We start from the raw sequence: 27501 nt of genomic DNA on the forward strand, positions 1-27501 counted from the left end.
ATCTAGAGGTCTTTTTTTTTCTAGCTCTCATTCTTCTTGACCTCTTTGAAGCATTTGAAGCGTATATACAGAACAACTTATGTACAGAATAATAGGAAATAATTAACAGAGGGAAGGCCTCAGGATTGAGAGGGGTTGGGGAAGGCTTCCTGTAGAAAGTGGGATTTTAGTTGAGACTTAAAGGAAGTGAGGGAGGCAAGTAATTGGAGCAGAGCAGAGAAGGGAGAATGTTCTAGGAATGGTTAACAGCTACAGAGAATACCCAGAGCTGAGAGACATTGAGGACAGTCTCTTCAAAGGTAGAAAGGCAGGAGATGGAAGAGAGGGCAAGGATAACTCTGAATCACAGACACTAGAGAGAGAAAGATTCACCTGGATCTTCACAGCAGAAAAGATGCATTTGTGGCTCAGCCAGGTGATGGGATTGGGATTTGGATTTGGATTTGACAGAAAAGAGAATTCAGACCATGGCAGGAGGAGTTTTGAGAGGTACTCTGCTGCTCCAGCACGCAGGCTAGGCGCTTGTCACTCCTCCCAGGGCATTTTGGGTTTAGCTGAGTTCCATCCCACACATCAAGGTACCTTGATGCAGAGAAGGCTAGGGATTTTGTAAGGATGGTGTGGAATCCCATGTTATAGTCGTTTGGTTTCTCACCTCTGATATCACGGGCAAGGAGCTGGTGCAGTAGTATGGGACATGGAAATTTCTGGACACATGTGCTGTCTCTTTGGACACATATGCAAGTCTTTCCAGGTTGGTACAACCTCTCAGAGCTTGTACTATACTGGTGTAGTCTCCAAGAGCCCAGGGTCATCGGTTTGCCAGGATTTCACAAGGATACACACATACATTTACGTACACATGCATACACAGAGAGGCACATGTACATATGTGCCCACACACATATGCATGTAATATGTATATCCATATCTATATATGTGTATATATACATATATATACTTTTTTTTTAAAGAAGTTGCCTTCTAGTTTGTATTTCTCTCATTCAACCTATCCCTGCAGATCTTTCTCAGCCAAGCCCATGGAGCCATTTCCCATCTTGAATTTTATGCTTTTTTCATCCCTTGTTCTCCTTCCTTGTATTTATTCCTATTCATTTTGCTTTTTTTATTATTCTGATCATTTCCCTAACCTGTTTTAAGCCCATGTTGGAGTTTCATCTTCCTCTTGTTAGAGATGTAATTCAAATGCTACTTTGATGTTACTTTCACAGACGTTCAATAAGTGTGTGTGCTTTCTAGTGCATCATCAGTGTCACTGATGAAAATGTTAACTGTAGTAGGTGAGACTGAAGACTAGCCAGTAATTCTGTCTCACAAAACTGATGCTGAATTATTGGTATTTCTCTTGTTACAAGGCCTTCTAACCAATTATCTCTCCTGCTTCTCCGCCAAACTCCTTGAGAGAGTAGCCTAGACCCAATTCCCATATACGCTTTCTCTCTTCTCAACCCCGACTTCTGACCTTAGTCAACTGAAACTCTTCTCTCCGAAGCTATCAGTAATCTCGTAATGGCCAAATCTAAAGGCCTTTTTAAAAGTTAGCGTTCTTCTTGACCTCTCTATTGATCACCGCCCAAGCCACCCTGCTTCTGAATTTCCCTATTACTTCGAAATGTACCACCATCTCTTCTGTCACCCAAGTGTACAGCCTCAGTGTCTTCCTTGACTCCTTCCACCCTCACCCCACATATCCAATTAATTGTTAAATCTTGTTTCTGCTTCTACTCTATGTCCTACATCTAGTCTGTTGTCTCTACTCTGCTATCTCTTCTACCCTCCAAACAAGACCTCTAGAGATCATGCCTGTGAGGAGCAAGCCAGTGGGTTCTTTATCCTCTGGTACCATGCAGCCTTATCTTCATCCTGGTCATTTTCCACTGTGCAGCTACGTGCATATAGTTCCCTCTCCTTTCCACCTCTTGCCCTGAGAGCAATTATCAGTTGCCTCTGAAAAGTTAACTGCCCCATTGTTCTTCATACTGTCTTTTCCATTTAATAGACCAGAACTCCTTTCCCTGGCCAATATTCTGTGTATTTGTTATCTCCTCTTTTGGAATATAAGCACTTTGAAGGCGTAGACTCTCACTTGTGTGTGTGTGTGTGTGTGTGTGTGTGTGTGTGTGTGTATAGTATACACACACACACACACATAGAGTACTTAATACATAGAAATGGTTTAGTAAATGTTATTCATTCATTCCTTTGTTTTTCACTCACGTATCTCCCACCCTGGTTCAGGTAGACTATTGCAATAACTTCCTGTACAGCATAAATCTAAGTATGTTGCTGTCCTATTCAATAAATTCCAAGACTGAAGCTCAGACACCGCCATATACCAGAGGCTTTTCTCTCCCCTTTGCTATACCTTAATATCTTCTTCAAGGTTAACTTACCTTTGTTTCTGTCATATGTCTCTATCTATACATATATACACACATACATATGTATGTATGTATCTTCACACACACACACACACACACACACACACACACACACATGTTGTTTCCCCCATTAAAATTTAAACTTCTCCAGGCAGAGGGGTAGGAAGCAGTTCAGCAGAGTTCCACAAAGCTCCTCTAAACAGATCTAGAAAATCTATCAGACTGAATACTAATAGGGAAATCCAGAAAAAGTCACAGTGAGTCATCTCCCCAGGTTGCTTTGGGCATTGTCCACAGACACAGAAGTCTGTGGACGCTGTGGCAGAGTTGGTTCAGCAGTGTGCCATGCAAGCACCCAGGGAAAGGCCGTGCACAAGGGGAAGAGGAGGTCCCAGACCCATGTAGGGGTCCTGCATCCAGGACGGGTATGAATTGGCAGCTTTGTCTTCCGCTATATAATTCCAGGTCAGACTGAGAAGGGGACCTGTGTACCCTGGTGGCATTGCCTGGTGGGAAGGCCGTGGTCATTATCATGAGAAAGAAGAAAGTTCAGAAGCCAGTCTGAGTAGTTGTGTGGCTCAGATCTTAAGGGATCATTTCCAGCATCTAGTTCAGCCTGCAGAGGACTAATGAAGGGAGGAATCCCAGCCCAAGTTCTGCCACTCAGAACTAACAGAGCTTTCCAGCTGGCTGATAGGGCAGCAATCCCAAACTCAGGTCAGGAATTTTCAGAGCACAGATCAGAGGGACAGACTTTGCCCTGGAATACTGAAAGCTAGTAGGTCTATTCCTTTATAGACTCTCCCCGAGACTGGAATAATCCAACACTTAATATGTGAGAAAGCAGTAATAGATTCAGCCTAGACATTCCTTCTAGAAGTGCTGCAGAGCCTAGCCCTAACATGAAGTTTGAAATCAGGAAGTAAGATGGAAGAATGAGCAAATGAACAAATAAAGAACCACATCATAACGAGCTATTAGGGTTGCAGGGAAGTTCAGGATACAAACCCCAAAGTAGAAAATGACTCCTGAACAGCTACAAGAAAAGCCTCAAAGAAAGACCGCAGCTTGGGCAAAAATTTAGCTAGAATTCCTTGAAGAGATAAAACATGAGTTTCAAAAAAAAAAAGCGTTAAAATTTTTTTTTTAACAATGAGAGTACTTGAGGAAAAAATGGAAAAGAAATGAAAGCTTGGAAAGGAAATTAACAGTTTAGCACAACAGGCATAAAACTTTGCCAAAGTAATAAATTTCCTAAAAATTAGAATGGACCAAATAGAAGCCAATGATTCCATGAGACAACAAGAAATATTAAACTCAAAAAAGCTGAAAAAATATAAGAAAGTATAAGGTATCATGGCCAAAGGAAAACAGATGGATGAGAAAAAAAATTAATAATCATTGCGCTATCTAAATACTATGGCCAGAAAAAGAGCCTAGGCATCCTACTTCAAAAAACTTTCAAAGAAAACTGCCCAGATCTCTTAGACCTGGAGGGTAAAGTGAAGATAGAAAGAATCTACCAGTAACCTCCTGAAAGAAATCTTCAAAATGAAAACTTCTAGGAACATCACAGCCAAAATCCAGGGCTTCCAGGTCAAAGAAAAATACTACAAGCAGCCAGAAAGAAAGAATTTAAGTACTAAGGAACCACAGCCAGGATCACACATGATTTAAGAAGCCACCTCTGTAAAGGAGGGGAGAACTTGTAGTATGATATTCCAGAAAGCAAAGAATAACTAACCCAGCAAAACTGAGTATAATGCTGCAGGCGAAAAAAAATGGACTTTTAATGAAAATAAAGGGCTTGTGAGAAACTTTGAAATTCATATGCAGAAGTGAAGAGAAATATAAAAAGGTAGAATTGAATAGATAATGATAAAGGACTAAAGGAGGATAAAATGCTTAATTCAGATATGGGGAAATGATACATTTGTTTCCCGTGAACCTCATTATCATTAGGGTTCTATTCTAAGCTTCCAATTAAACAAGGCCTGGGAGTGGTTCTGTTATGTCTTGATGTGCTTAGTAAAAGAATGGAAAGAGATGGGAGGAAGAATGCACTTAAGGGGGGGGGGCGGGGCGGGGCCCAGGGAGGAGTGGGAGAGGAAGGTTAGGGAAAACCATCTTACATAATCAGGATGCACAACCCATAAACAATTCTGAATTGTAACTTTTAAAATTTGGGGAGACAAAGAAGGGAATGAATGTCTTAAGTGATATGGTTATGGTGATACTCTCCTTGAGGTATGCTTTTATCCTTTTGGTCTATGGTTCTTCTTTGTTCCATTTGTAGCCTCTTGTAACCAAAAGCTTACAGTATTTCTTACATTTCAGTATTGCTGCTGTGTTATTAAGACAAAAGTTGGATATTGTAGGATTTGGTGAATGTTTTCAAAGTTTTAAAAGCCTTTTGTATAAGTCTCCTTAAGTGAAAGTGACACTGAATTTTCCTTACTTATTGTCAATTTTTAAGAATTGCAATTCTTGTTTGTCAGTAGTGTAACCTTGCAAAATCTTTGCTGAATTTATTATGAAGCAGTTTTATATATACACACATTTGTGTGTGTGTGTGTGTGTGTGTACACATGCATTTCCAACTCAGTATCAATTTCTGGAGTTTTAGTTTCTGATTCTGTCACAATGTAGTACAGTAAGTAGCCTGAAATTAAAAACAAGAAATAGATAACTTAACAATAACTTAACAATTTGCATGGTAACTAAGATATGTAGTCTTGTTGGGTTCAGTAAGTAATAGAGGCATGGCTAGTCATCAGCAACCTGTTTCAGCCCGAGTTTAGGAGAGGGGAATGAAGTGTCCTCACTTTTATGAGGTTACCATGAGCCTAGGATCTGGCCTTCAGTTTTAGATTCAGAAACTTGATGTTATCAGTTCACTTTGGGAAGGTCAGGTTCTGGGAAGTGTATTCATGATAATCAAGTTCAAAAGAGATTTCTAAACCAGGAAGCTGACTTCTTAATTTATTGTAGCTTTTACATGTGTGTATACACATGTATATATGATACGCCTGTATACACATATGTATGTGCATGTGTATGCATATGTGTATGTGGTATATAGAGGAAGAATCACTTAGAATTATTTGCCGTAGGACATTCCACACAAAAGACCGAAATCAGATAAGAAAATTGGTGAGTCTGTAAAATCAGGCCTAAGTTACTTGACTTTCTAAAGGGATGTTTCCATGAAGAAACAGTGACCAAGTTTTAGTGTTTTTTTGGTCTAGGCGGTATAAGGATTGACAGGAAAAGCAATTTGCATGTCAAGAACTAATCTGAATTGTGTAAAGCTACTTAAGGAAGAAAAGAATTGTTGAGTAGAGTCTGGAGTGAAGTTTACTAAGAAGCAAGGAGAATCTGTTATGCCAGACATAAAATGTCAGCATCTTACCATATGTAGATTCCAGATGGATAAATAAGATAAATATGTGCCTATATATTTTAAAATTTTTATAGTATTTAATTTTTCCCCCTAGTTACATGTCAAGACAATTGTTATCATTCAGTCTTAAAAGATGTTGAGTTCCAAATTTTTCTCCCTCCCCTTCCTAAAATGATAGTCAGGGGCAGCTAGGTGGCGCAGTGGATAGAGCACCAGCCTGAAGTCAGGAGGACCTGAGTTCAAATGCGACCTCAGACCAAACACTTGACACTTAGTAGCTGTGTGACCCAGGGCAAGTCACTTAACCCCAATTGCCTAAAAAAAAAAAGATAGTCAATTTGATATAGGTTATATATTTGCTATCATGTAAAACATATTATTAACATATTAGTCACAGTTGTGAAAGAAGAAACAGATCAAAAGGAAAAAAAAAACCACAAAAAAGAATAAAGTGAAAAAAGTATGCTTCGATCTTTATTCAGAGTCCACCAGTTCTTTAGCTGGATGTAGATACCATTTTCCCTTGAGTCCTTTGTACTTGTCTTAGATTGTTGTATTGCTGAGAAGAACCGAGTCATTCATAATAGATCATCACACCGTGCTGCTGTTACGGTGTACAGTGTTCCTGTTCTGGTCATTTCACTTTGCATCAGTTCGTACAAGTCTTTCCAGGTTTTTCTGAAGTCAGCCTGTTCATCATTTCTTACAGCACAATAGTATTCCATTACATTCATAAGCCACAGCTTGTTCAGTCATTCCCCAGTTGATGGGCATCCCCTCACTTTCTAATATTTTGCTGCCATGAAAAGAGCTGCTATAAATGTTTCTGCACATGTGGGTCCTTTTCCCGTTTTTATGATCTCTTTGGGATATGCACCTGGTAGTGATATTGCTGGATCAAAGGGTATATGAAGTTTGGTTGCCCTGTGGGTATACTTCTAACTTACTCTCCAGAATGGATGGATCAGTTCACAACTCTACCAACAGTGCACTAGTGTCCCAATTTTCCCACATCCTCTCTAACATTTATCATTTTATTTTTTTTGGTCATGTTAGCCAATCTGATAGGTGTGAGGTGATACCTCAGAGTTGTTTTAATTTGCATTTCTCTAATCAGAAGTGATTTAGTGCACTTCTTCATATGGCTATAGATAGCTTTGATTTCTTCATCTGAAAACTGACTGTTCATATCCTTTGACCGTTTATCAATTGGGGAATGGCTTGTATTCTTATAAATTCAGTTCTCTATATATCTGAGAAATGAGGCCTTTATCAGAGACACTTGCTGTAAAGATTGTTTCCCAGCTTTCTGCTTTCCTTCTAATCTTGGTTGTATTGGTTTTGTTTGTACAAAAATTTTTAATTTAATATAATCAAAATGGTCTGTTTTGTATTTCATAATGTTCTCTGTTATTTGATTGTGAACCTGTGACTAACTTAACTTCCCCTTTAAGAACTGTGCTCTTTCAGGAGTTATTTTCTTGAGTGGATTTTTGTATCTCCTTTTCTGTCTGGCCAGTTCTACTTTTTAAGCAGTTGTTTTCTTTTTCCCAGCTGTTGACTCTTTTTCCAGAATTCTCTTGCTTCACTCTCATTTCTTTTCCCAATTTTTCTTCTACCTCTCTTATATGATTTTTAAGCTGCTTTTTGAGCTGTGCTGTGAGTTCTTTCTGGGCTTGAGACCACTTCTCATTTCTCTTTGGGGTTTTGCCCACAGGTGTTTTGACATTGTTGCCTTCTGAGTTTGTGTCTTGATCTTCCCTGTCACCATAATAACTTTCTGTGGTCAGATTATTTTGTTGTTGTTTTTTTATTCACTTTTTTTTTGGCCTTTATCCTTTGTTATAAATTTCAGCTCTGCTTCTGGGGTAGAAGGGGCACTGTCTCAGGCTTCTTGTACTCTGAGCTGCAGGCCCTGGCTGTTTCCCTGGTGTTTCACTGATGTTATCCCTCAGGCCTACAGGGGACCCTCATGTCTAGTGCTGGGCTGCAGGGGTGGGACAGGGGATGAGGTGGTAGCTGGCGCTGATGGAGGCCGGAAGTATCTGGAAGCTTTCCTGGTGCTGAGCTGGGGTCCTAGTGTTTGTATCTGGTATGTGCTGTGGTTGGTGGGGTTTCTCTGAAGCACGCAGAGGTCTGGCTTCAAGAGGTTGTCTGTTTGCCTGGGGCTATGCTGAAACACTGGCAGTTCTCAGAGCTGGAGTCTGCCCTTCCCCTGGCCATGCTGAGGCACATGGGGGTCCTGGTGCACTGAACTGAGGCTCAGGATCTCCCACTGGTTTGCTGAGGTAGGTCTTGCTTCTGGCTTCCTGGGATACTTTCTGCGCTGGACTGTGTTCCCCTTTTGTCCACACCTTTCTTGCCAATCTTCCAAGTTTCTTGGGCTAAAAGATTGTTTCACACCATCTTATTGCTGGTTCTGCTATTCTAGGATTTGTTTTGGGGCACTTTTTGTGATTGTAGGTGAATATGGGAGAGTTATGGCGAGGTACTGCTTACTCTGCCATCTTGGCTCCCAGCAGTCTATGCCTATATATTTATAGATAACTAGGAGGCAAATAGAAGGTAATCTCTCTCAGCTTTGGATGGGGGATAAGTCTGCATTTAGCTATGGCATAGAAAATATTATAAAAGACAACTTTGATTATGTAAAAGTAAAAAAGATACTTTTCAAATGCTACTAGAATAAGAAAAGAGAGATCATAATTTTTTTTTGGCAGAGAACATCTCTGATATATAACGCCCCCCCAAGTTGATTTAAATCTGTAGAATTAAGAGCCCCAGCATATAAGTTGTCAAGAGATATGAACATATGTTTTTGATTGAAACTATGATTTCATTGGCAATAGGAGCTCCTATTGAGGAAACTCCCTCTACCAATAAAAATCAGCCCCTTCAGTGCAATTTAGAGGTTTGCCCAGGCTCACACAGCCAGTATGTGGCATAAGTAGTACTTGAATCCAAGTGTTCCTGACTTGGAGGTCAGCCCTCTGTTACAGTGCCATGCTGCCACTCCAAACATTTCTTACAGGAGAAATCCACACTTTCAGTATCAACTGTCATAGAAAAAGTGCTCAAAATTGCCGAAAATAAGAGTAATGACTATGAAAACAATTCTGAGGGGCAGCTAGGTGGTACAGTGGATAAAACGCCGGCTCTGAAGTCAGGAGGAACTGAGTTCAAATCCGGTCTCAGACCAAATACTTGACACTTATTAGCTGTGTGACCCTGGGCAAGTCACTTAACTCTAATATCCTAAAAAAAAAAAACCAATTCTGAAGTGTCAGCTCACACTCATTCCCATCCACAGATTGGCAAAAAAAAAAAAAAGTAAAAAAATTTCAGTGTTGGCAAGGATGCAGGAAAACAAGCAGACTCATTTTGGTAGAACACTGAACTGGTTCAGTCATTCTGGAAGGTAACTTGGAATTTTGTAAGAAAAGTTACAAACTTTTCATACTCCTTGATGACACTTCCAGTTTACACTCCGAAGAGGATATTGACAATAAGCAAAGCCCTATTTACATGAAAATGTTTATAGCAGCAGTATAGCAAAATATATGAAAAAAATTGGCCAATGATTGAGGAATATGAACACATAAATGTTCGTACATGTAATTGTAATGAGATATTACTGCATTGAGGAATGGCAAATACAAAGAATTCGAAGAAGTATAGGAGATGCAAAGTGAAGTGAGCAGAACCAGGATAGTTTATATGATAAAAACAACACTGTGAATCAGAAGCAATTCTGAAAGACTTAAGAAGTGTGATCAATATAATAAGTAACTGTAACCCAAGAGGACTGATGATGAGACCTACCTTCTGATGGAGAGCTATTGGACAGACTGAAGGCGCAGAATATGTACATTTGTGGACAAGGCCAGTGTATGGATCTGTTTTGCTTAAGTATACTTTTTGTTACAAGAGTTTTGTTTTTCCTTTTTTAATTGGGGTGGAGATTGGGGGTTCAGGAGAGAGGGGGCAGCTAACAATATTGTTACCAAAAAGAAAAAAGAAAGCATTCATTGAAACATTTAAAAGAAAATACACAGAAGAATTCGGAAGGAAAAATAGACATGCAGAATAAGATCCTCTGTTGAATTTATCATATGCTTTTTAAAAAAGCTGAATGTAGGGGCAGCTAAGTGGCGTAGTGGATAGAGCACTGGCCCTGGATTCAGGAGGACCTGAGTTCAAATCTGGCCTCAGACACATAACACTTACTAGCTGTGTGACCCTGGGCAAATCACTTAACCCCATTGCCTAGCAAAATAAATGAATGAATGAATGAATAAATAAATAAATAAAATAAAAAAGCTGAATGTAATAGAGATTTTCAGTTTCAGTGCAACCTTTTTTCTATTCTACTTTGTGTATGAAAATGCTGATTTTTTTTTTTGGTTTTTAGTGCAATTAAAAATATTTTTAAAATGATGAGAGACTCTACTACGGTAGAGATACAGGAGCAGAGAGAAGGAGACAATTCAGGAGATGTTTATTTGTGCATGTGTTAAGTTCCATGAAGGCAGTGGCTCTATCTTATATTTGCCTTTCCTTTAATATCTAGCATAAAGTATGAGCCTAAGAAACATCATTTCAACTCTAAACAACCAATAACAACACAAAGAAACATGGGAAGACTTCCATTCAGTGATGCAGAATTAAGAAAGCAGAACTAAGAGGACAATATATACTATTACCACAACCACATAAATTAAAACTATTTTAAATGGCAGCAAAATTCAGATCAAAAACACTGGATAGTCAAGTTCATTGATAATAACTTATAATGCATATACCTCTGGTTTTTTTTAAAAATAAAACCATTAGTACGCAATTTCGTGAATTATATGAAGTCACTCATGTTTGTTTAACCATTTTCTGGGATTTTACATTGTGAGGGATTCAGTTGGAATTATGCTTGGGATTTATATGTGTTGAAAGAAAAATTGTGATAATATTTGTTTTAAAAAGAGAGACTGAAAAAGCCAGAAATTAAAGGGAGAGTTAGGTTCACAGTCATTAGTTGATTCATGTTAAGATTTGTTCTGAACAGAAAGGATGATTGAAGGTAGTATTAACAGTACTATCAAATTGAACTTTGATATAATTTACATTGGATGGGATAAAAAAACAACAGCTTGATAAGTAGGGCACTTCTGGAGCTTCCCTTACATGTGGATTTAAGAGGGTATTTTGGGGCAGCTAGGTGGTGTAGTGGACAGAGCACTAGCCCTGGAGTCAGGAGGACCTGAGTTCAAATCCAGCCTCAGACACATAACATTCACTAGCTGTGTGACTCTGGGCAAGTCACTTAACCTCAATTGCCTCACGAAAAAACAACCACCTAGAAGTCATATTCTTTCTTTAATTAAAAGGCCTCAGGTCTGAAAAATACTCTTTTTTTGGGTTTTGTTTTGTATTTTGTTTGCTTGTTTAAGTCTTGTGTCCAGTCTGGGCACTACAGAATAGATGGATCATTGACAGACTAGGGTATAGTTAGAAGAGGATGGTGAAGGTACTCACAGCTAAGATAGATACCCTTTAGGTAGTTTTGTGAGTTACTATGGCCAAATAATTACAGCCAGCCTTTTGATGGTAATAGGTACTTCAGCTAGACTGTTTCTCAGATGACATCTCTGTAGTACATTTCGTGGCATATCCTTGAGACCAGTCCAGTTTGGGGTAGAACCTACAAGAGCTTGCCGTAGATTGGAATAGCCTTTTGAGAGTCCAGGGTCACCTTAATACTATAATGTGCTATCAGAAGAGCATTTTGCCGAAGATTTCCACTTTACATTATTTCTGAATGAAAAGATAAGATGAAAAGCAATAGGAGTGGACATCAAAACATACTCTTTGATTTCTAAACATTTACTGGATGGGGGAGGCATAGATAGATGGCAGTTGATGTGGAAAAAAAAATCTGGAGAACTTCAGGCTAAGCTGGCTGCCTGAATGGGAGGCAGACCATCCATCTCCCATATAAGTATACCAGCAAAATCCTAAGTTTCTTGTCAGACTGAGTAATGAACAAGAATTTCCATTAGAAACTGCACTAGGTGCCTTCTACCCCCAGACCTTACAAGAGGTTAGCTCAAAGCCAGAGCACAGTAGGAGGGGGGCCACTACAGGAAACCTAGCACAGCTGGGGTCTCTCAAAGCAGTGGACTAAGAACATGTGTCACCTGCAAAGCTCTGTGTCTGGAAGCGGCAAGAGTAGAAGGTTCCCTGAGAAAGCCCCAGGACTGGGACCTTGGAAGCAGCTGTAGCAGGCGGTAACTGGTGATCAGTGCGATGCTGCGGCACTTGGGGCAGGACATCCCTAGCCCGGGGGATCTGCAGTACCTTATACCTTGTCTTGAGATGCTAGAGAGGTCTGTAAAGATCTAGCACTCTGAATCTCAGAGATTCAGGGAGACCTGGCCCCGAGATCTAGAGAGCAGCTCTGTGTCTTGGGGGACCAGGGTAAGACCAAGTGGGGCTGCTGACAAGCATACCCAGAAGCACAGCAGGAGTCAGTGCCTGTCCCTGGCACAAAGCCCCAGTTCAGGAACTAACACTGAAAGTGTGAATAAATAAAAGAAAACACCACATGTATAAAGAATTATTCCGAATCTGAAGGTCCCTCCCCTCCCCAAAGAAGGAGAGAGTCATGTTTTTACAACCGCGTCAGAGAATCACAGGGGAAAAAATGAACTTTCAAAAAATGAATACCTAGGAGAAATAAAGCAAGAGATTTAAAAAAAATCAGTCAACACTCTGGAGAAAGAATTTGAAGAATAAATAGCTTAGAAGAGAAAGTGGTAATCTTACCTATGTAACAGACTCCTTGTAGGCTAGAATAGAGCAAACAGAAATCAGTAACTCTATAAGCAAGATACATTAGAATAACATTAAAAGTTTAAGAAATAGGAGTAAACATAAGACTTTAATATAAAAACAACTGACTTGGAATACAGGTTAAGGACAGATCATTTAAGAATCATTGAACTCCTTGTAAACCATGACCCCTCTCCCAAAAGAAAAAAATCTGGACACTATGTTTCATAAATTAAAATTGCCCAGACATTTTAGAACCAGAGGGAAAAGTAAAGGTAGAATCCACCAATCACTTCCTTTCTGAAAGAAATCTCCAAAGGAAAAGCCCCCAGGAATATCATAAACAAAATTCAGAGCTCCCACTTCCAAGAAAAAATACTGCAAGCAATGAAAACTAATCCTGATCTTGATGAAGTTAGTAAAAGTCAGGGGAAAAGAAGAAAATAACTAAATTCTAAGGGGATGCTTTAGATTGTCTTAGACAATTAGGAGACTGGCTGAACAAATTGTGGTATGTGAATGTTTTGGAATATTGTTGTGACCTAAGAAGTGAACCAAGAGATGATTTCAGAGAATCCTGAGTAGTATTATGAGAAATGAAAGAGTTAAGTTTCTACATAAGTAGATAAGAAATCAGCCCAGACTGGCTGACTTCTCTGTGGGAGGAGGGGGGAGGGGTATGATAACACAATTCTACTCACATAATGTGTGTTGGGTGTGGGGCATGTGAGGAAGATTGTAACCCAGAAGGATTGGGACCAATCCTGATCCAGAAGGGAGGAGTTAGGCATTTACTAACTATAAAGGTTGCCCTGGCTTCTTTTACTTCGGGCATTTCTCTCCATCCAAGGATGTGCACCCACTTCTCATCCAAAGATATGCGCCCACTTCTGGGGAGAATCAAAATGATGCACTTCAGCCTCTTTAATCAAAAGTCTTTGAGACACCAGTCTTTGGAACTGAGTCTGGGGTCATCTTTATAACAGTATAAAGTGACATAGTGAAGTAAACAGAATGAGGAGAACAGTTTATATAAGGATAGCATCAGTGTAAAGAAAACTAACTTGGAAAAACTTGAGGACTTAAGAGCAGTGCAATGACCAGCTATATATCTTTATAAAACCTATAATGAAACATGTGTCCCATCTCCTGACAGAGACCTAATGGACACAGGATGTAGACACATACATTTTTGGACATGGCCACTGTGTGGATTTGTTTTGCTTGACTATGCTTATGTTACAAGGATTTTTTTCCTCTCATTCTTTCTCTCATTTTTTAATGACATAGGGAGTTTAAAAAATGATGCCAGAATAAAATGGTGATGTCCAGAATTTTAAATAAACACAAGTTTTTTAAAAATACTGTGGGGTTTTAGTGAACCACCTATTTATAGCTTGAGTCAACAGTATAGCGTGGCATGCAGAAAGGCTAATATAATTTCATCATATATTAAGAGTCAAAATTCAGGGAGGTGGTAGACCTGCTCAGATCACATCCTGTGATATTGTGTTCAGTTTTGGTATAGATGGTATAGATCACAGGTGGGGACCGCTAGTATAGATGATCTTTGAAATCTCTGAGATTCTAACTGGTAATGTTTAGCCTGGAGAAGAGAGAACTTGGGAGACACATGTTAGGTATCTTCAAATGTTTAAAGGGTTATATGGAAGAAAAACCTGTTTGCTTAGCCCCAAGGGGTAGAACTAGGACCTGGGGGTAAAAATGACAAGGAATTTCAATTCATCATATGGAAAAGCTTCTTAAAGGTTAGAATTGTTCAGAAGTGGGATGGCTTTCATATTCAAGCAGAAGCTGGATGAGTACTTGTCAGGAATGCAGTCATTGAGATTCATGCTTTGGGCAATGGTCAGCCGAAATGAAATCCCTTCAAATTCAGAATTCAATCTTGTTCCTTTTCTTGGCAGGTCATTTTAGTTTGGATAAGGAAGTTAAGTACAAGACCCAGGAAATACGATTAGATAGAGTATCTATACTCTGTACAATATACAAGAGTATATATGTTGCGGGCTAAGAGGTTGAGAGGTTGTGACCCCTCAAAGACTGGCGTACAGGACGGGGTCGTCTGGAATGAATTCACAGACTCAAGCGTTCTTTAATCCAAGGTGGCAAAGATTTATTGTTACGCTTTTCAGCGGGCAAGGATTCTTAAAGGATCCTGCAACCTTAGAGAGGTGCAGGTAAAGTTTATATAGGATAAAATGCAATAAAACATATGTCAAATATGCTAACTAGGTGATTCAGGGTGGGATTAGGGAGTGGTTAAGGAGTGGTCAGTTCTCAATTGAAACTCAAGATAAGAAAGTCCCATTATTCAAGAGAGTATCTGGTCCCAGACATCCTGGGCCCAGTGATAACAAAAGGAAGAATACTGATCAGCTCTATCTGGTCCTGGAATTTGCTGACACAGGAAGGGGTGTTTTTAGTTCACTCAGAGAAAAAGATTAATTTAGGTTTTTGTCCCTTATTGGGGCTCAATTGATCTCAAATGATTATCAAGGGACAGTGTTTCTGAGGCTAGGGAGAAATTGGGGCCCAAGTATAAGCACCCGAGCACCCCAACATATGCATCTATCCAGGTAGGTTAGCAAGGCCAAAAAGAACAAGAGGTGGCACTATTGAGTGAGTTTGCCATCTCTGGTTCTAAAGGAAATGCTTTTCATTCTCTGTCCTTATTTCGTACTCCTCCTTTTTGGGGGTAGTTATGGATCTGTTAACTTGTTCTTGCTGGCAGAATCTTCTTACAGTAGGACCACAGACCTACTTTGCCTAAAAGATTCTTACATCAGGTTAGAGAGGACAAAGAGAAGAACCCCCTCATTTATTCCTTTTTGAGAGTGAGTAAATGAGAGGGCTAGAAGTGCTTGTGGGGTTGGTTGCCTTGGTTTGTAGATGTCGCACATGCTGACTTTGCTTTTCCCTTTCACCCTTTATAGTGTGTGTCAGTTTCTGGAGCGATGTCAAAGCCCGACAGGTGGCTTTGGAGGGGGGCCTGGTCAGCACCCACACCTCGCACCCACATACGCAGCGATCAGTGCATTGTGTATCATTGGCACTGAAGAAGCCTTTGATGTCATCAACAGGTATAATCTGGTTCAGCACAGTCTGAAACCTGAAGCAACCAGTTTGCCTCTACTAATGCAGTATGCTGGTCCACTCAATTCTGCTTTCTCTTTTGTGTCTCAGAGAGAAACTCCTAGAATACCTCTATTCCCTGAAGCAGCCTGATGGTTCTTTTATCATGCACGTTGGAGGTGAGGTGGATGTCAGGTGAGTTGGGGATTATCTGGGCTTTTCAATAGCTTTTAAAGCTTGTTTTCATTTAGGGGAGTTGAACCAAGGAAGGAAATGAGTAAAAGTGTTCTTACAGACTTCCAAAGCCTTTTGAGTTGGATTTATTAGTCACCCAGGGAATGAAAAAAAGAATATCATGAGGTAGACAGAAATAGCTCTCTCAGTGGTATAGGATGAGAAGAAGAGTGTGATATTAAAGATCAAGGAAATAAGCAAAAGGGCAAAGATGTGACAAAGTGAGATTAGTCAGTGTTGATGGGGTTGCAGAAAGATAGGCGTACACTGTAGGTACAGTTGTAAATTGGTCCAAACATTCTGGAAAGCAAATTGGAACTATGCTTTAAAAAGTGGCTATAAAATATTGATACCCTTTATCTAGAGTGGTGACACATGTGCCCCAGGAGGGCAAAGATAGAAAATACTCTTAGTAGCACTATTTGTGGTAACAAAGAACTGAAAACCAAATAGGTGTCTGTTGATTTGGGAGTATCTAAACAAATTGTGCGACATGATGTAAATATGATGGAAATGATACTTAAACATACTAGTACTGGACTATAAGAAATAAATATGAAGGATTCAGAGAAGCATGGGAAGATTTAAATGCACTGATACAGAATGAAGCAAGCCAACCTCGGAAAACAGTATGCACAATGATTATAGCTGTGTAAGTGGGAAGAACAGAGGAAGAATTGTACAGCATGAAACTGAATGTTACATCATTGTAATGGCTCAGTGTGTGGGAAGTTCCAGGATCTCTCACCATGGTGAGCTGGATTACTTCATTGCCTTAAAAGCTCTTCAGACTGTCCTGAAAACGTAATTGTCTCAGGCAATGAAATATTCTGGCCATTGACACAGCTTCCTGGTACCTTAGGTACAAAAGTCAGATTATTAGTTGTCACGGAACTCTTCACCCAGGCACTCTGCTTGGCATTCAGAGCCCTTCATAACCTAGTTTCCTCCTGTCTTTCCAGTCTTCTTATACTTTACTCCCCAACATGTACTCTTCAGTTCAGTGACACTGGTTTCCTGGCTGTTCCATGAACAAGACACTCCATCTCTCGGCTCTGGGCATTCTCTCTGGCTGTCCCCCATGCCTAGCACATTCTCTCTGCTCTGCTCCACTGACCTACCTGGTTTGCTAAGTCCCAACAAAAATCACACCTTCTACAAAAAGCTTTCCTCAATCCCTCTTAATTCTAGTGCCTTCCTTATATTAATTCCTAATTTTCCTGTATATGGCTTGCTTTATATGTATTTGTTGGTCTGTTGCCACACCATTAGTTTGTAAGCTTCTTGAGGGAAAGAACATTCTTTTGCCTCTTTTTGCATCCCGGGTCCTTAGCACAGTGCCTGGCACATAGTATACACCTGATAAGTGTTTATGGATTATTGAAGAAAGCTGCACTTGGGCTTAGTTGAGTCAATGCTATATCCTCCCCAAGTAACCTTCCCTTGCTATGACTGAGTAAATTTCCTTTTTGCTAACTCTTAAATGAATTGTAAATATCCCATTTCCTTCAAATCTTGAACCTCAACCATCACATTGTCTTGGTCAACCCTGGCCTATATCAAGCTTGGCTCCAGAAAAGACTCTCTTTTCTTTGAAGAAATGGGAGATGATGGGCATAGAACATTGTCTGTCTGTTGTCAGGCTTCATTGATGTGTTGTTGGTATTGCTGAACTGCTTTTTCTCCTCATCTCTTTTATTCTGTGTTCTGAGGGATGGCTGGCTCTTTGTGTAGGGGAAAGGAGCAAGGGAGGTGAGAGTGGATATGTCAGGAGATGAAGGGAATGTAAAAATAACTCAGTAGGAATTAAATATTTGGGGGGAAAAGGCTTCTTTCTGAAATTTTAGCTTGTTTTTAAAAAATCAAATGCAATGGAATTTCCCATCAGAATTATTTGGGATCTAGACTCCCAATTGTGAAAAATGTCCTGAATTCTTGAGTGACCATAAGTGTTAAGATCTATGTTTCTACTAAATTCATTGCTTCTATTCTTCTCCATAGTCAAGTTCGGTTCATTTCTGGTCAAGAATTGAGACCTTGACCTTTCTGAGATGTTTCTTAGGGATCAGTTTCAGAAGGTATTTTCAGTGGGTTTTATTCATTAATTCAGTCACACAGTGTCATTGGAATTGAGTTGAGAACCCTAGAGTCGTCACTATTGTCATATGTTCCAACAATGCATTTTTAAAATTAGTAGCTTGTTTACTTAAATATAAACTGCTATTAAAAGAGAAAGAATTGCTTCTGTTTTTAATAATGTGCATTTTCCATTGTAAGTTAGAACTGCATTTATCTGTGAACTTGAAAGTAGAAGAAAAATAGTTGGGTCTTAATAAATATATGTTAATCAGATTTGAGAAAATTATGAATAATTTCAACATAACATATTAGCTGGTGACATAACCCCTCTGAGGTGAGTGAGATATTTTGAGATATTTATGACTTCCTATAGGCCAACGGACTATATAGTACTCAATGGAGTATATAGTATTCACTAATATAATACTTTACCAGATATTTCCCCATTGGTTCACAGTTGTTTTACCTTCAAAAATGTCTAGTCCACATTTAGTAAGCACCTTATGTACTTGGCAGAAAATATTGTGTCATGTAGAACATATAGGCCTTTTGTTTGCTTACCTTCACTTGTTGACAATTTAAGTTTTTTTAAAAATTCCTCAAATTTTTGAGAGTCAGCATTGTTTTCTACACATGGGGTCAGAAAAATGCTGTTTTTTGTGAAGTTACTAGATTTCTTATTTTTTTGTCTTCCATTTATAAATTTGCCTTCATGGCTTCTGTGTAAATTTACTAGTGCATTAACTAATTAAAAATTCCAAGTATGAAAATGAAAGTGAAGAAAATACACAGTGAAAATACACTGAAGAACATGCACTGACAACATAGGTAACTAAATTCATAATAAACATGAAGTAAAGGATTTTATCTGAGTTGTCTGCCCAAGCAAGAAATTGAATTAAGGACTTGTGTATTACAGCAAAGCAAATATAGCTATTGAGTCAAACATTTTATTCCTCAGCTAAATTAATTTTAATTTCTTAAGGCAAAAGCAAAGGTGGACCTTTCGCATAGGCTCTAGAGTCCCTTCTGTTCTATGGGTTTCCTTTCCAAATTCTGGTTTGGTCTTAGTATTAGCTTCTTAAAATCTGATCCCAAAATGTCTCAGCCTTCTCCTATATTGGGCAATTTATGGTTCACCAGCCTAGGTCTCTACCCCAAGAGACCTTAGGGAGGGACCAAACTGGCCCCGCTGGATGCTAGACTCTTTCCCCAGGTTTATTGGAGTTCCACATGGGTTCTCCCCTCCCCAACTCCTATACGCACATGAGTGCACGGGTGCGCGCACACATACACACACCCCTATTACAAACATGTATAATCAGCAGAAAGCAAAAGTCACCTCTGTATTGAAGCGGGGCATTGGGGTGGGACTTTTCTGTAGGATTTCTTAATATTTAGAAATTTTTCTTAAAGCTGAAAAAGTATATCTAAGTGATTTTTCCTGTTTGTTCATGAGAATAATAATCCTGCAGAGTTTATCCTTTTGTGTATCAAAGGGAAATAGGCAGATTAATGTACAGAGAATGGAAGTTAAAGGGATGAGATGAAAATACCTAGAAATTAATTTACTTTGAAAGAATATAAATGGGATAGACTAGAATCTAGCTAGATTCTTGGGACCTATGCACCATGCTTAGGTGCCATTGACATTTGTTCATGGCTATGCATATTAGACTGGCAACCTATGGGCTGAATAGTAATATAAAAAGTTTATATTTGTATGACATTTATTTAACAGTTCACAAAGCACTTTCTTTATATATTGTCACATTTATTTGGTTTTGTCTGGGTTTTAAATAAACCAGGTTGTAACAATATTGTTAATAATAACAATAACCTGTGGCCCTTCAGTTTGCTTCTGATAAGTATTAAGGCTACATTTCTCTTTGCTGTGATTTTGGTGATCGTGAATAGGACAGGTGTCAGAATGTATGTATATATGTGTGTGTGTGTATATATATATCTATCTATATAGATAGATATATATCTATATAGATAGATATATATATAGATATATAGATATAGATATAGATATATATGAAATATATATTCAAACTGTCTGCAAAGCTTACTTCCAGAGTACCCTATAAAGTTTGGCTCCTGTCTGCCGCTATCAGACATAATGGAGGGAGGACCCTTCTGTTTACTTCCCTGTTCCTCTCTTTAGACTTCCGTAGAAATAAGGATTGAGTGTGATTAGAGGAAACAATTTTTATTTTCTCCAAAACATAATTTAAGGACTAGATAATTGAAAAGCCCATATTGGAAAAGTGAGATTGACTATAGAAGTAACCTATGGCACTGGAATAAATGGAATAAAATATGGTTATGGGAGGAATTAGGCTAGACTGAAGTGTGGAGAATTATCCGACGTCAGCTACAATTTCTTTTCAAGAGGCTTTTGCCTCTTTTTAAATTTGAAAGCCTATAGTCATTTGGCTTCTGGCCCAAATGTCTGAACCAGTACAGTCAATCTTTTGTCTGTGGTAGTTTGTTTTTCTCTTTGAAGACTTTGGTTTTTGAGGGTGATGTAAATTCTCTTAGAACTGTGGTATCCTATTGGTCCTTTTGGGAACGCAAAAGAAGGATTCCAAATAAAATTTTAGCTTACTTGGAAAGTTCCTAAGATACCACTTCATATTTTCCCCTTTCCCTAATACTGCTTTATTCCACATGCTTTGCTTCTTTGGTTGTGTAATACTAATAAAAATTATTCAGTAGTTGAACATATAGTATGTAATAGAAAGCAAAATTCAAAGTTCCGATAATATCTGCTGTTATCTGGGAGGAGGTAAGTGGATATTTCTGTGTTGTCTCATGTTTTTGCCTTTTAAGAATTGAGAATCTTTAGTGGATTAATGTTTTTGTTTTGATGTATGTGACGTCCTCTTTATCTTCTAAGTGCTTTACTGTGTTTAGTAAAGTAGAAGGCAAATAAATGTAATTTTTAAAAAATAGACTTTCCTAAGGGAATTACTTTATCACAGACTAAGATTACACTAAAGAGTCAACAAAGTTTCTGTTCCTAATGAGACAGGGCCATGACTAAGCTGGTTTATTTTTAATACCCCTTAAGTCACTTGTTTAACTTCTCTACAATAAGTTTAAACAGATTGTTTGACCAGTCAGTGATCAAGAAGTGTTCACTTGAATGCTTCAGCTTCACCCTAATGTCACTTTCACAAGAGGCTCCTTAGGGCCCTTTCTCTAGCTTCTTAGCCAGATATATGTGCATTATAAGAAGGGCTTTCTTAAAGAAGATTATTAGTATGTAGCTGTTCTCATACTGAATTATCTTGAGCAACATAAAATAGTGAAAATTTTTTAATTGGTACAGTTAAGTTTGGTGAAAAATATGTCTGGCATTAGTATTATCTGTTGTGTATGTTATAAACTATCACCAAAATTGGTTCTCCCAATAGAGGGCAGTAATTTTCATTTTTGTCTTTGTATCACCAGCACCTGCTACTGTGCCTTGAATGTAGTTGACCCTTACTAAATATCTGTTGAGTTGAAAGGTTGATGACCCTGGTACCAAGTCATTATAAATCACAGAAGGAAAGGGTTAATTCACTTTGGAGCGACACGGATTCGGTACCTGCGTTATTTTTTTGAATGTAAACTTGCTGTGTGAAGGTAGAGTAGAATGCCAGGTATCTCCCCTGGGGAGCCCGATGAAGTGGCTGGGTGTTAGGCAGATAGTTACCACCTGCTGGGAAGAGAAGCTGAAGCTGAGTGAACATTGCACAGACTGGCCTCTCTTGTCTCTTTCTGTCTCTCCAGAAGTGCTTACTGTGCTGCCTCAGTTGCCTCCCTAACTAATATCATCACACCTAAACTCTTTGAAGGCACTGCAGAATGGATAGCAAGGTAAGAAAAACAGCAACTCGCTACAGAATCACTATGTGATTTAACATAACTTGTTAAAAAAAAAGCCACACCACAAAAACCCTTTTATTCTTGACACTCAATCTTGAGGTATTCCTGGAAAACTAGTGGCTAAAGATTATAACTATAGTCCTTCATGTGGTGCCTGATCTGCATTTTGAAGGAATCAAGGGGATTCTAAGAGATAGAAGTGAAGATGGAGTCGATTCTAGGCACTGGGGATAGTTAGTGCCAAGACGTGGAGTGAAGAGCAAGAGCCATGTTGAGCTGTCTAAAGAAGTTATAATTTTGAACCATTCTTTTTATTAGTTTTGGGGTAGAATGTTTGTAAGTTCAGCTATACTTCGAGTACTTTGGGAGAAAAAGATCTCATGTAGCTTATTATTAATGAATGAATGAAAACTATTAAGCACTTACTGTATGGCAAGCATTGTGTTAAATGCTGGCGATGTAAATATAAAATTGAAACAGTCTCTGCTCTCATAGATCTTACATTCTAATGGGGAAGACAGCACATATAAAGAAGTGGTGGTCAGGCTAGGGTGTTACAGCCTGGGAAGTCAGAAAGAGTGAGCATGATATGGGGCAGTCAATTGACATATTTTTTTTTATAAGTGATTGTAGTGTTGATTTGATTATAGTTTTTAGTTCTAGGGGTGGAAAAGGGGTGGTGGTGGGAAAAGTACAAGTGCAGTGAAATGGTGGGAAACGGCCAGGGTGAAGAGAAGGCATCTGGTTCCCAGGATTAGAAAGCCAGGTAATATTGTTGATGTTATTAATTTCTAAATTGTGACTATTGAATTTAACCTGCGTGTTCTCATTATTTGTTAGAAGAAAGGATATTTAGTTTGTGAACATGCACATAGAGTTGCATCAGTTAGGTTTACCTGACTGCTCCTTTGTTGTATTCTTTCCCTTTTTAGGTGTCAGAACTGGGAAGGTGGAATTGGTGGTGTGCCGGGCATGGAAGCCCATGGTGGCTATACTTTTTGTGGACTGGCAGCACTGGTCATCCTCAAGAAGGAGAAATCATTAAACCTGAAGTGCTTGTTAGTAAGTACCTTTGTGTGCAATCTCCACTTCAGGTTTGAGTGCCTCGGTATCGATTCACATTAGTTCAGAGACTTCCAGCGATGAAAGCTAACAGAACACTTGTCTTAAACTCACAAACTGCTGTAAAGCTCTCTACCAGGACTCAATTTTCATAGCAAGGGCTAACTCCTCAGGTGGAACAAATGAAGGCTGGCTGGCTCCTGGGGATGAGGGCAGAAGCAACCTTTGCCTTCAGTCTCAGATCTCTTTTTCCTGTTTTTGCATGATGACATTTCATAGCACTGAACAGAGTGAAGAGTATGCTCATGTGACTTCCATGAAGAATATTTGGCTTGGCTATTCAGGATCCTCTTGGATCTGTTAAGACATTTTTCAGTGAGCCAGTGTATAATTCCTTCATGCTTCCAAGGCTACAGCCATAATCTTTTTTTCCAATTAGAAGTTGAGTTATGAAATGTATTAGTAATAGTTGCTAAAGAAAGGAGACTATAGATTTTTCTCTAGAGCATTTTAGAGGCCAAGACTATTATCATACCATATGCATATTTAGTACCTTACATTTTGGTGAGTGTTCTGAATATAATAAAGGTGCCAGGTAACTGCATTCAGAAGATGGCTCCTTCATTTTCCTAAGACATACTCATTGGACTCAGGGCCTCTGGCAATATTCAACATGATATATTCAGATTTGTAAGGTTATCAGAACGTGGTGTATGTAATCTGCTCAGGCCGAATGCAAAAACACACATCCCCCTTACCATAAAACAGACAAAGTTTCCTATTTTTATTTTATGGGGAGCAGGCATACCTTGTACCTGACCACGAGGCAGACAGGGTGTAGCATATGCTGTCACTGATGCTCAGCTCCTCGCCCTCCCCTCTCCTCAAATTTCAGGGTGTAACCCTGGACCCATCAGTGAGCTTCCAGAGTACTCTTTCTAATTAACAAGCTGTGCAGGAGAAGCATTTCACTCGTCCTCAGAAAGGCTTCCTCAAAGGAACATACCCAAAGAAATGGCCTTGTGCAGTGGTCTGAGAGTCAGCAGGCTCCTTCATCTCTGGTCGAATGACAAGGGGTGCAAACATGAAATCTCAGTCTCTCAGGTGGAGATCAGGAGCATGATAGTGCATGCCAACCATTTTGATGGTACATTTAGAGAAACATCTCTGGGGCAATCAAGACGCAAGCTATGAGAAAGTTTTTTTAGGGATTAAAATAGAATAAAATCTAAAATTAATTAGCCTGGGCCTAAAAGCATTTAAAAAAGCCTACTAGGACATGTCAGAATTTGAATTAAAATGAATTATATACCACTCCTCCAGTATTAGGATTTTTCTTCTTTAGAGTATAATTTAGCTCACTACTATTCAGTGCATCATGACATTGCAGTTGGCTTAATCCTGTGCAACAGTTTTAAATTCTGTTACAGGAACATGGGTTTGGGTTGATTGAAGCCTGAGAATAGAGGAGTTCTTAAGTAGTTATATAGTCTTTCTCTTACCTCTACCTAAATAGAGTGCTGGACATTAAATGGCTTATTTTCTCCCCTTTCCATAATTATAGATCTTAAGTACATTTTCTTAGTAGTTGGATTTAGTGTCTGACTAGTTCCAAGGCCAGAATAAAGGAAGCCTCTTATAGGAAGAATATCCTATAGCCTAATCTTCATGGCCCTTTGACTGCTCTGGGAGTGAATATAGTAATCTAGCAGCTGGGCCATATTATTGGGAGAAAAAAAGATAAAATGACATTTGCTCAGTTGGCTGGTTTTACTCATTCTAAAAGCCAAGACCATCTCTCTCTCTCTCTCTCTCTCTCTCTCTCTCTCTCTCTCTCTCTCTCTCTCTCTCTCTCTCTCTCTCTCTCTCTCTCTCTCTCTCTCTCTCTCTCTCTCTTTCTCTCTTTCTCTCTCTCTACCTATTTTTGGTGAGGCAATTGGGGTTAAGTGACCTGCCCAGGATCACACAGCTAGTAAGTTTCAAGTGTCTGAAGTTGGATTTGAATTCAGGTCTTCCTGACTCCAAGGCCAGAGCTCTATCTACTGTGCTACCTTAGCTGCCCTGGACTATCCATATATTTAGCTTAGCAGACAAGTATACTTAGAAAAATTAGATCTTAGTACGTGGGGCTGGAGCGTATCACACATCAGTTTTGAATGAGTTATATTAAGAGCTTCAGAACAAAAGATCTCTTAGTCTCAGCTTCATGAGCTGCTTTTTGGAGATCAGCGGAGAGACTAAACTGAACAGTGCTATTAGTACTGATACATTTTATGTTCATTTCTGCTGCTGACTTGCTAGGAGACCTTAGGAAATTTGTTTTCCGTTCAAGCTTCAGTTTCCCAGGATCCAAATAAGAGTGGGGATATTTGTTCAGTGAAGGAGAAACTTGAGATTATCTGAGGAAGTGAGAGAAATGGGATATTTTAAAAGAAAATGATCAGGTTAGTGAAAAATAACAAATTACAGGACATCATTTCCTTCAATTGTCATGTTAGCTTAGCCTGGACAGTCATCAGAGGGGGTGGCCACAACCTTAGCAGAGAAAGAAACTCCTGACTCATGATGCCATTGATTGGGAAGAGATGGCTCCCAGATTTTTTTGGAAGTTTAAATGCTTCATTCTCATTTTCATTACATTGAAGGATAAGATGATAGGAAAGTCTCTAACATCAAGCTTCTAAGAAACAACTTCTTTCCAAGAAAAAGCCATTTCCCTGGATTTCATCTCTGCCATATGTGACCGGTTCTCCTTTTTGCTTTTTGTTCTCAGCAATGGGCGACAAGCCGGCAGATGAGGTTTGAAGGTGGATTTCAAGGCCGATGCAACAAGTTGGTAGATGGCTGTTATTCTTTCTGGCAGGCAGGGTTACTGCCACTGCTCCACCGAGCACTACATGCTCAAGGTGAGTGCAAGATACAATTGAGTTGCAAAGCTGCCAATGCTAGATGAATTAATGAGGTTTATAATTGGTTGAGAGATCCATATTGCTCTATTTAGGTGCTTTGAAGTGAGATGTGCCTACTTAGATATTGTGAATGAGCATAGGTAAATCATGCCTTGAGGAATGGTAATAATGTATATTATTGGATAAAGTTCAGAAATTATCATTTTTTTAAAATTAGAAGGTATTTCTTTTTCCTTTTTTTGAGATTAATTTATTTGCTTTAGTTTTCAACATTCACTTCTACAAGATTTTGAATTCCAAATCTTCTCCCCATCTCTTCCCTCCCCTCACCCAGACGGCATGTATTCTGAATACCTCTTCCACCAATCTGTTCTCCCTTCTATCACACACTCTCCCCCGCCATCCCTTTCTCCATCTGTTTTCCTGTAGGGCAGGATCGATTTCTATACCCCATTGTCAGTATTTCTTATTTCCCAGTTGCATGTAAAAACAATTTTTAACATTCATTTTTAAAGCCTTGAGTTCTAAATTCTCTCCCTCTCTTCCTTCCTACCCACCCTCACCGAGAAGGCAAGCAATTCGATATAGGTTATACATGTGTAGTCATGCAAAACACTTCCATAATAGTCATGTTGTGAAAGACTAACTATATTTCCCTTCATCCTATCCTGGTCCCCTTTTATTCTATTCTCTCCTTTGACCCTGTCCCTCCTCAAAAGTATTTGCTTCTGATTACCCCCTCCCCCAATTTTCCCTCCCTTCTACCATCTCCCTTTATCCCTTTCCCTCCTATTTTCCTGTAGGGTAAGATAGATTTCCATACCCAATTGAACGTGTATGTTATTCCCTCCTTAAGCCAAATCCCATGAGAATAAGATTCACTCATTCCCTCTCACCTCCCTCCTCTTCCCCTTCACTGTAAAAGCTTTTTCTTACCTCTTTTATGTGAGATTATTTACCCCATCCTACCTCTCCCTTTCTCCTTCACCAGTACAAGCCTTTCTCTCACCCCTTAATTTTATTTTTTAGATATCATGTGTGTATATACACACACACACGCACACACACTCACACACACATATTCCCTCCAACTACCCTAATACTGAGAAAGGTCTCGTGAGTTACATATATCATCTTTCCATGTAGGAATATAAACAGTTCAACTTTAATAAGTGACTTATGATTTCCCTTTCCTGTTTACTTTTTCATGCTTCTCTTGAGTCTTATATTTGAAAGTCAAATTTTCTATTCAGTTCTGGTCTTTTCATCAAGAATGCTTGAAAGTCCTCTATTTCATTGAATGTCCATTTTTTCCCCTGAAGGATTATACTCAGTTTTGCTGGGTAGGTGATTCTTGGTTTTAATCCTAGCTCCTTTTACCTCTGGAACATCATATTCCAAGCCTTCAGACCCCTTACTTCTAGGGACCTATAAATTTTCAGTTCTTGCAAAGTGGTATGATTAAAAGAGAGATGTTTACTCTTTTCCTGGCCTGGGCTCTGGTCTGTGAGTGACCACAAGCTCTCTTTTCTGCCTTGGAACTGTGAGGAGGATTTGCTCTGCTCCACTGCCACAAGCTCTGCCAGACCAGCGCTCCTCCTCGCCCCAG

At 39.2% G+C, this 27501-nt stretch overlaps 1 protein-coding gene across 1 annotated transcript in view; it reads left to right on the forward strand.

The window, feature by feature from the left end:
- The window catches only part of FNTB (farnesyltransferase, CAAX box, subunit beta), a 109633-nt gene that overhangs the window by 55055 nt on the left and 27077 nt on the right, over positions 1-27501 (forward strand). Inside the window, exons 5-9 of the mRNA XM_021004659.2 lie at positions 15588-15734; positions 15838-15921; positions 21826-21912; positions 22854-22983; positions 25757-25889. Coding sequence (XP_020860318.1) covers positions 15588-15734; positions 15838-15921; positions 21826-21912; positions 22854-22983; positions 25757-25889 — 581 coding nt within the window. The remainder of the gene's footprint in view (positions 1-15587; positions 15735-15837; positions 15922-21825; positions 21913-22853; positions 22984-25756; positions 25890-27501) is intronic.

This window comes from Phascolarctos cinereus, unplaced genomic scaffold (assembly GCF_003287225.1).
Source record: "Phascolarctos cinereus isolate Bilbo 61053 unplaced genomic scaffold, phaCin_HiC Scaffold_3;HRSCAF=262, whole genome shotgun sequence".
Lineage (NCBI taxonomy): Eukaryota > Metazoa > Chordata > Mammalia > Diprotodontia > Phascolarctidae > Phascolarctos > Phascolarctos cinereus.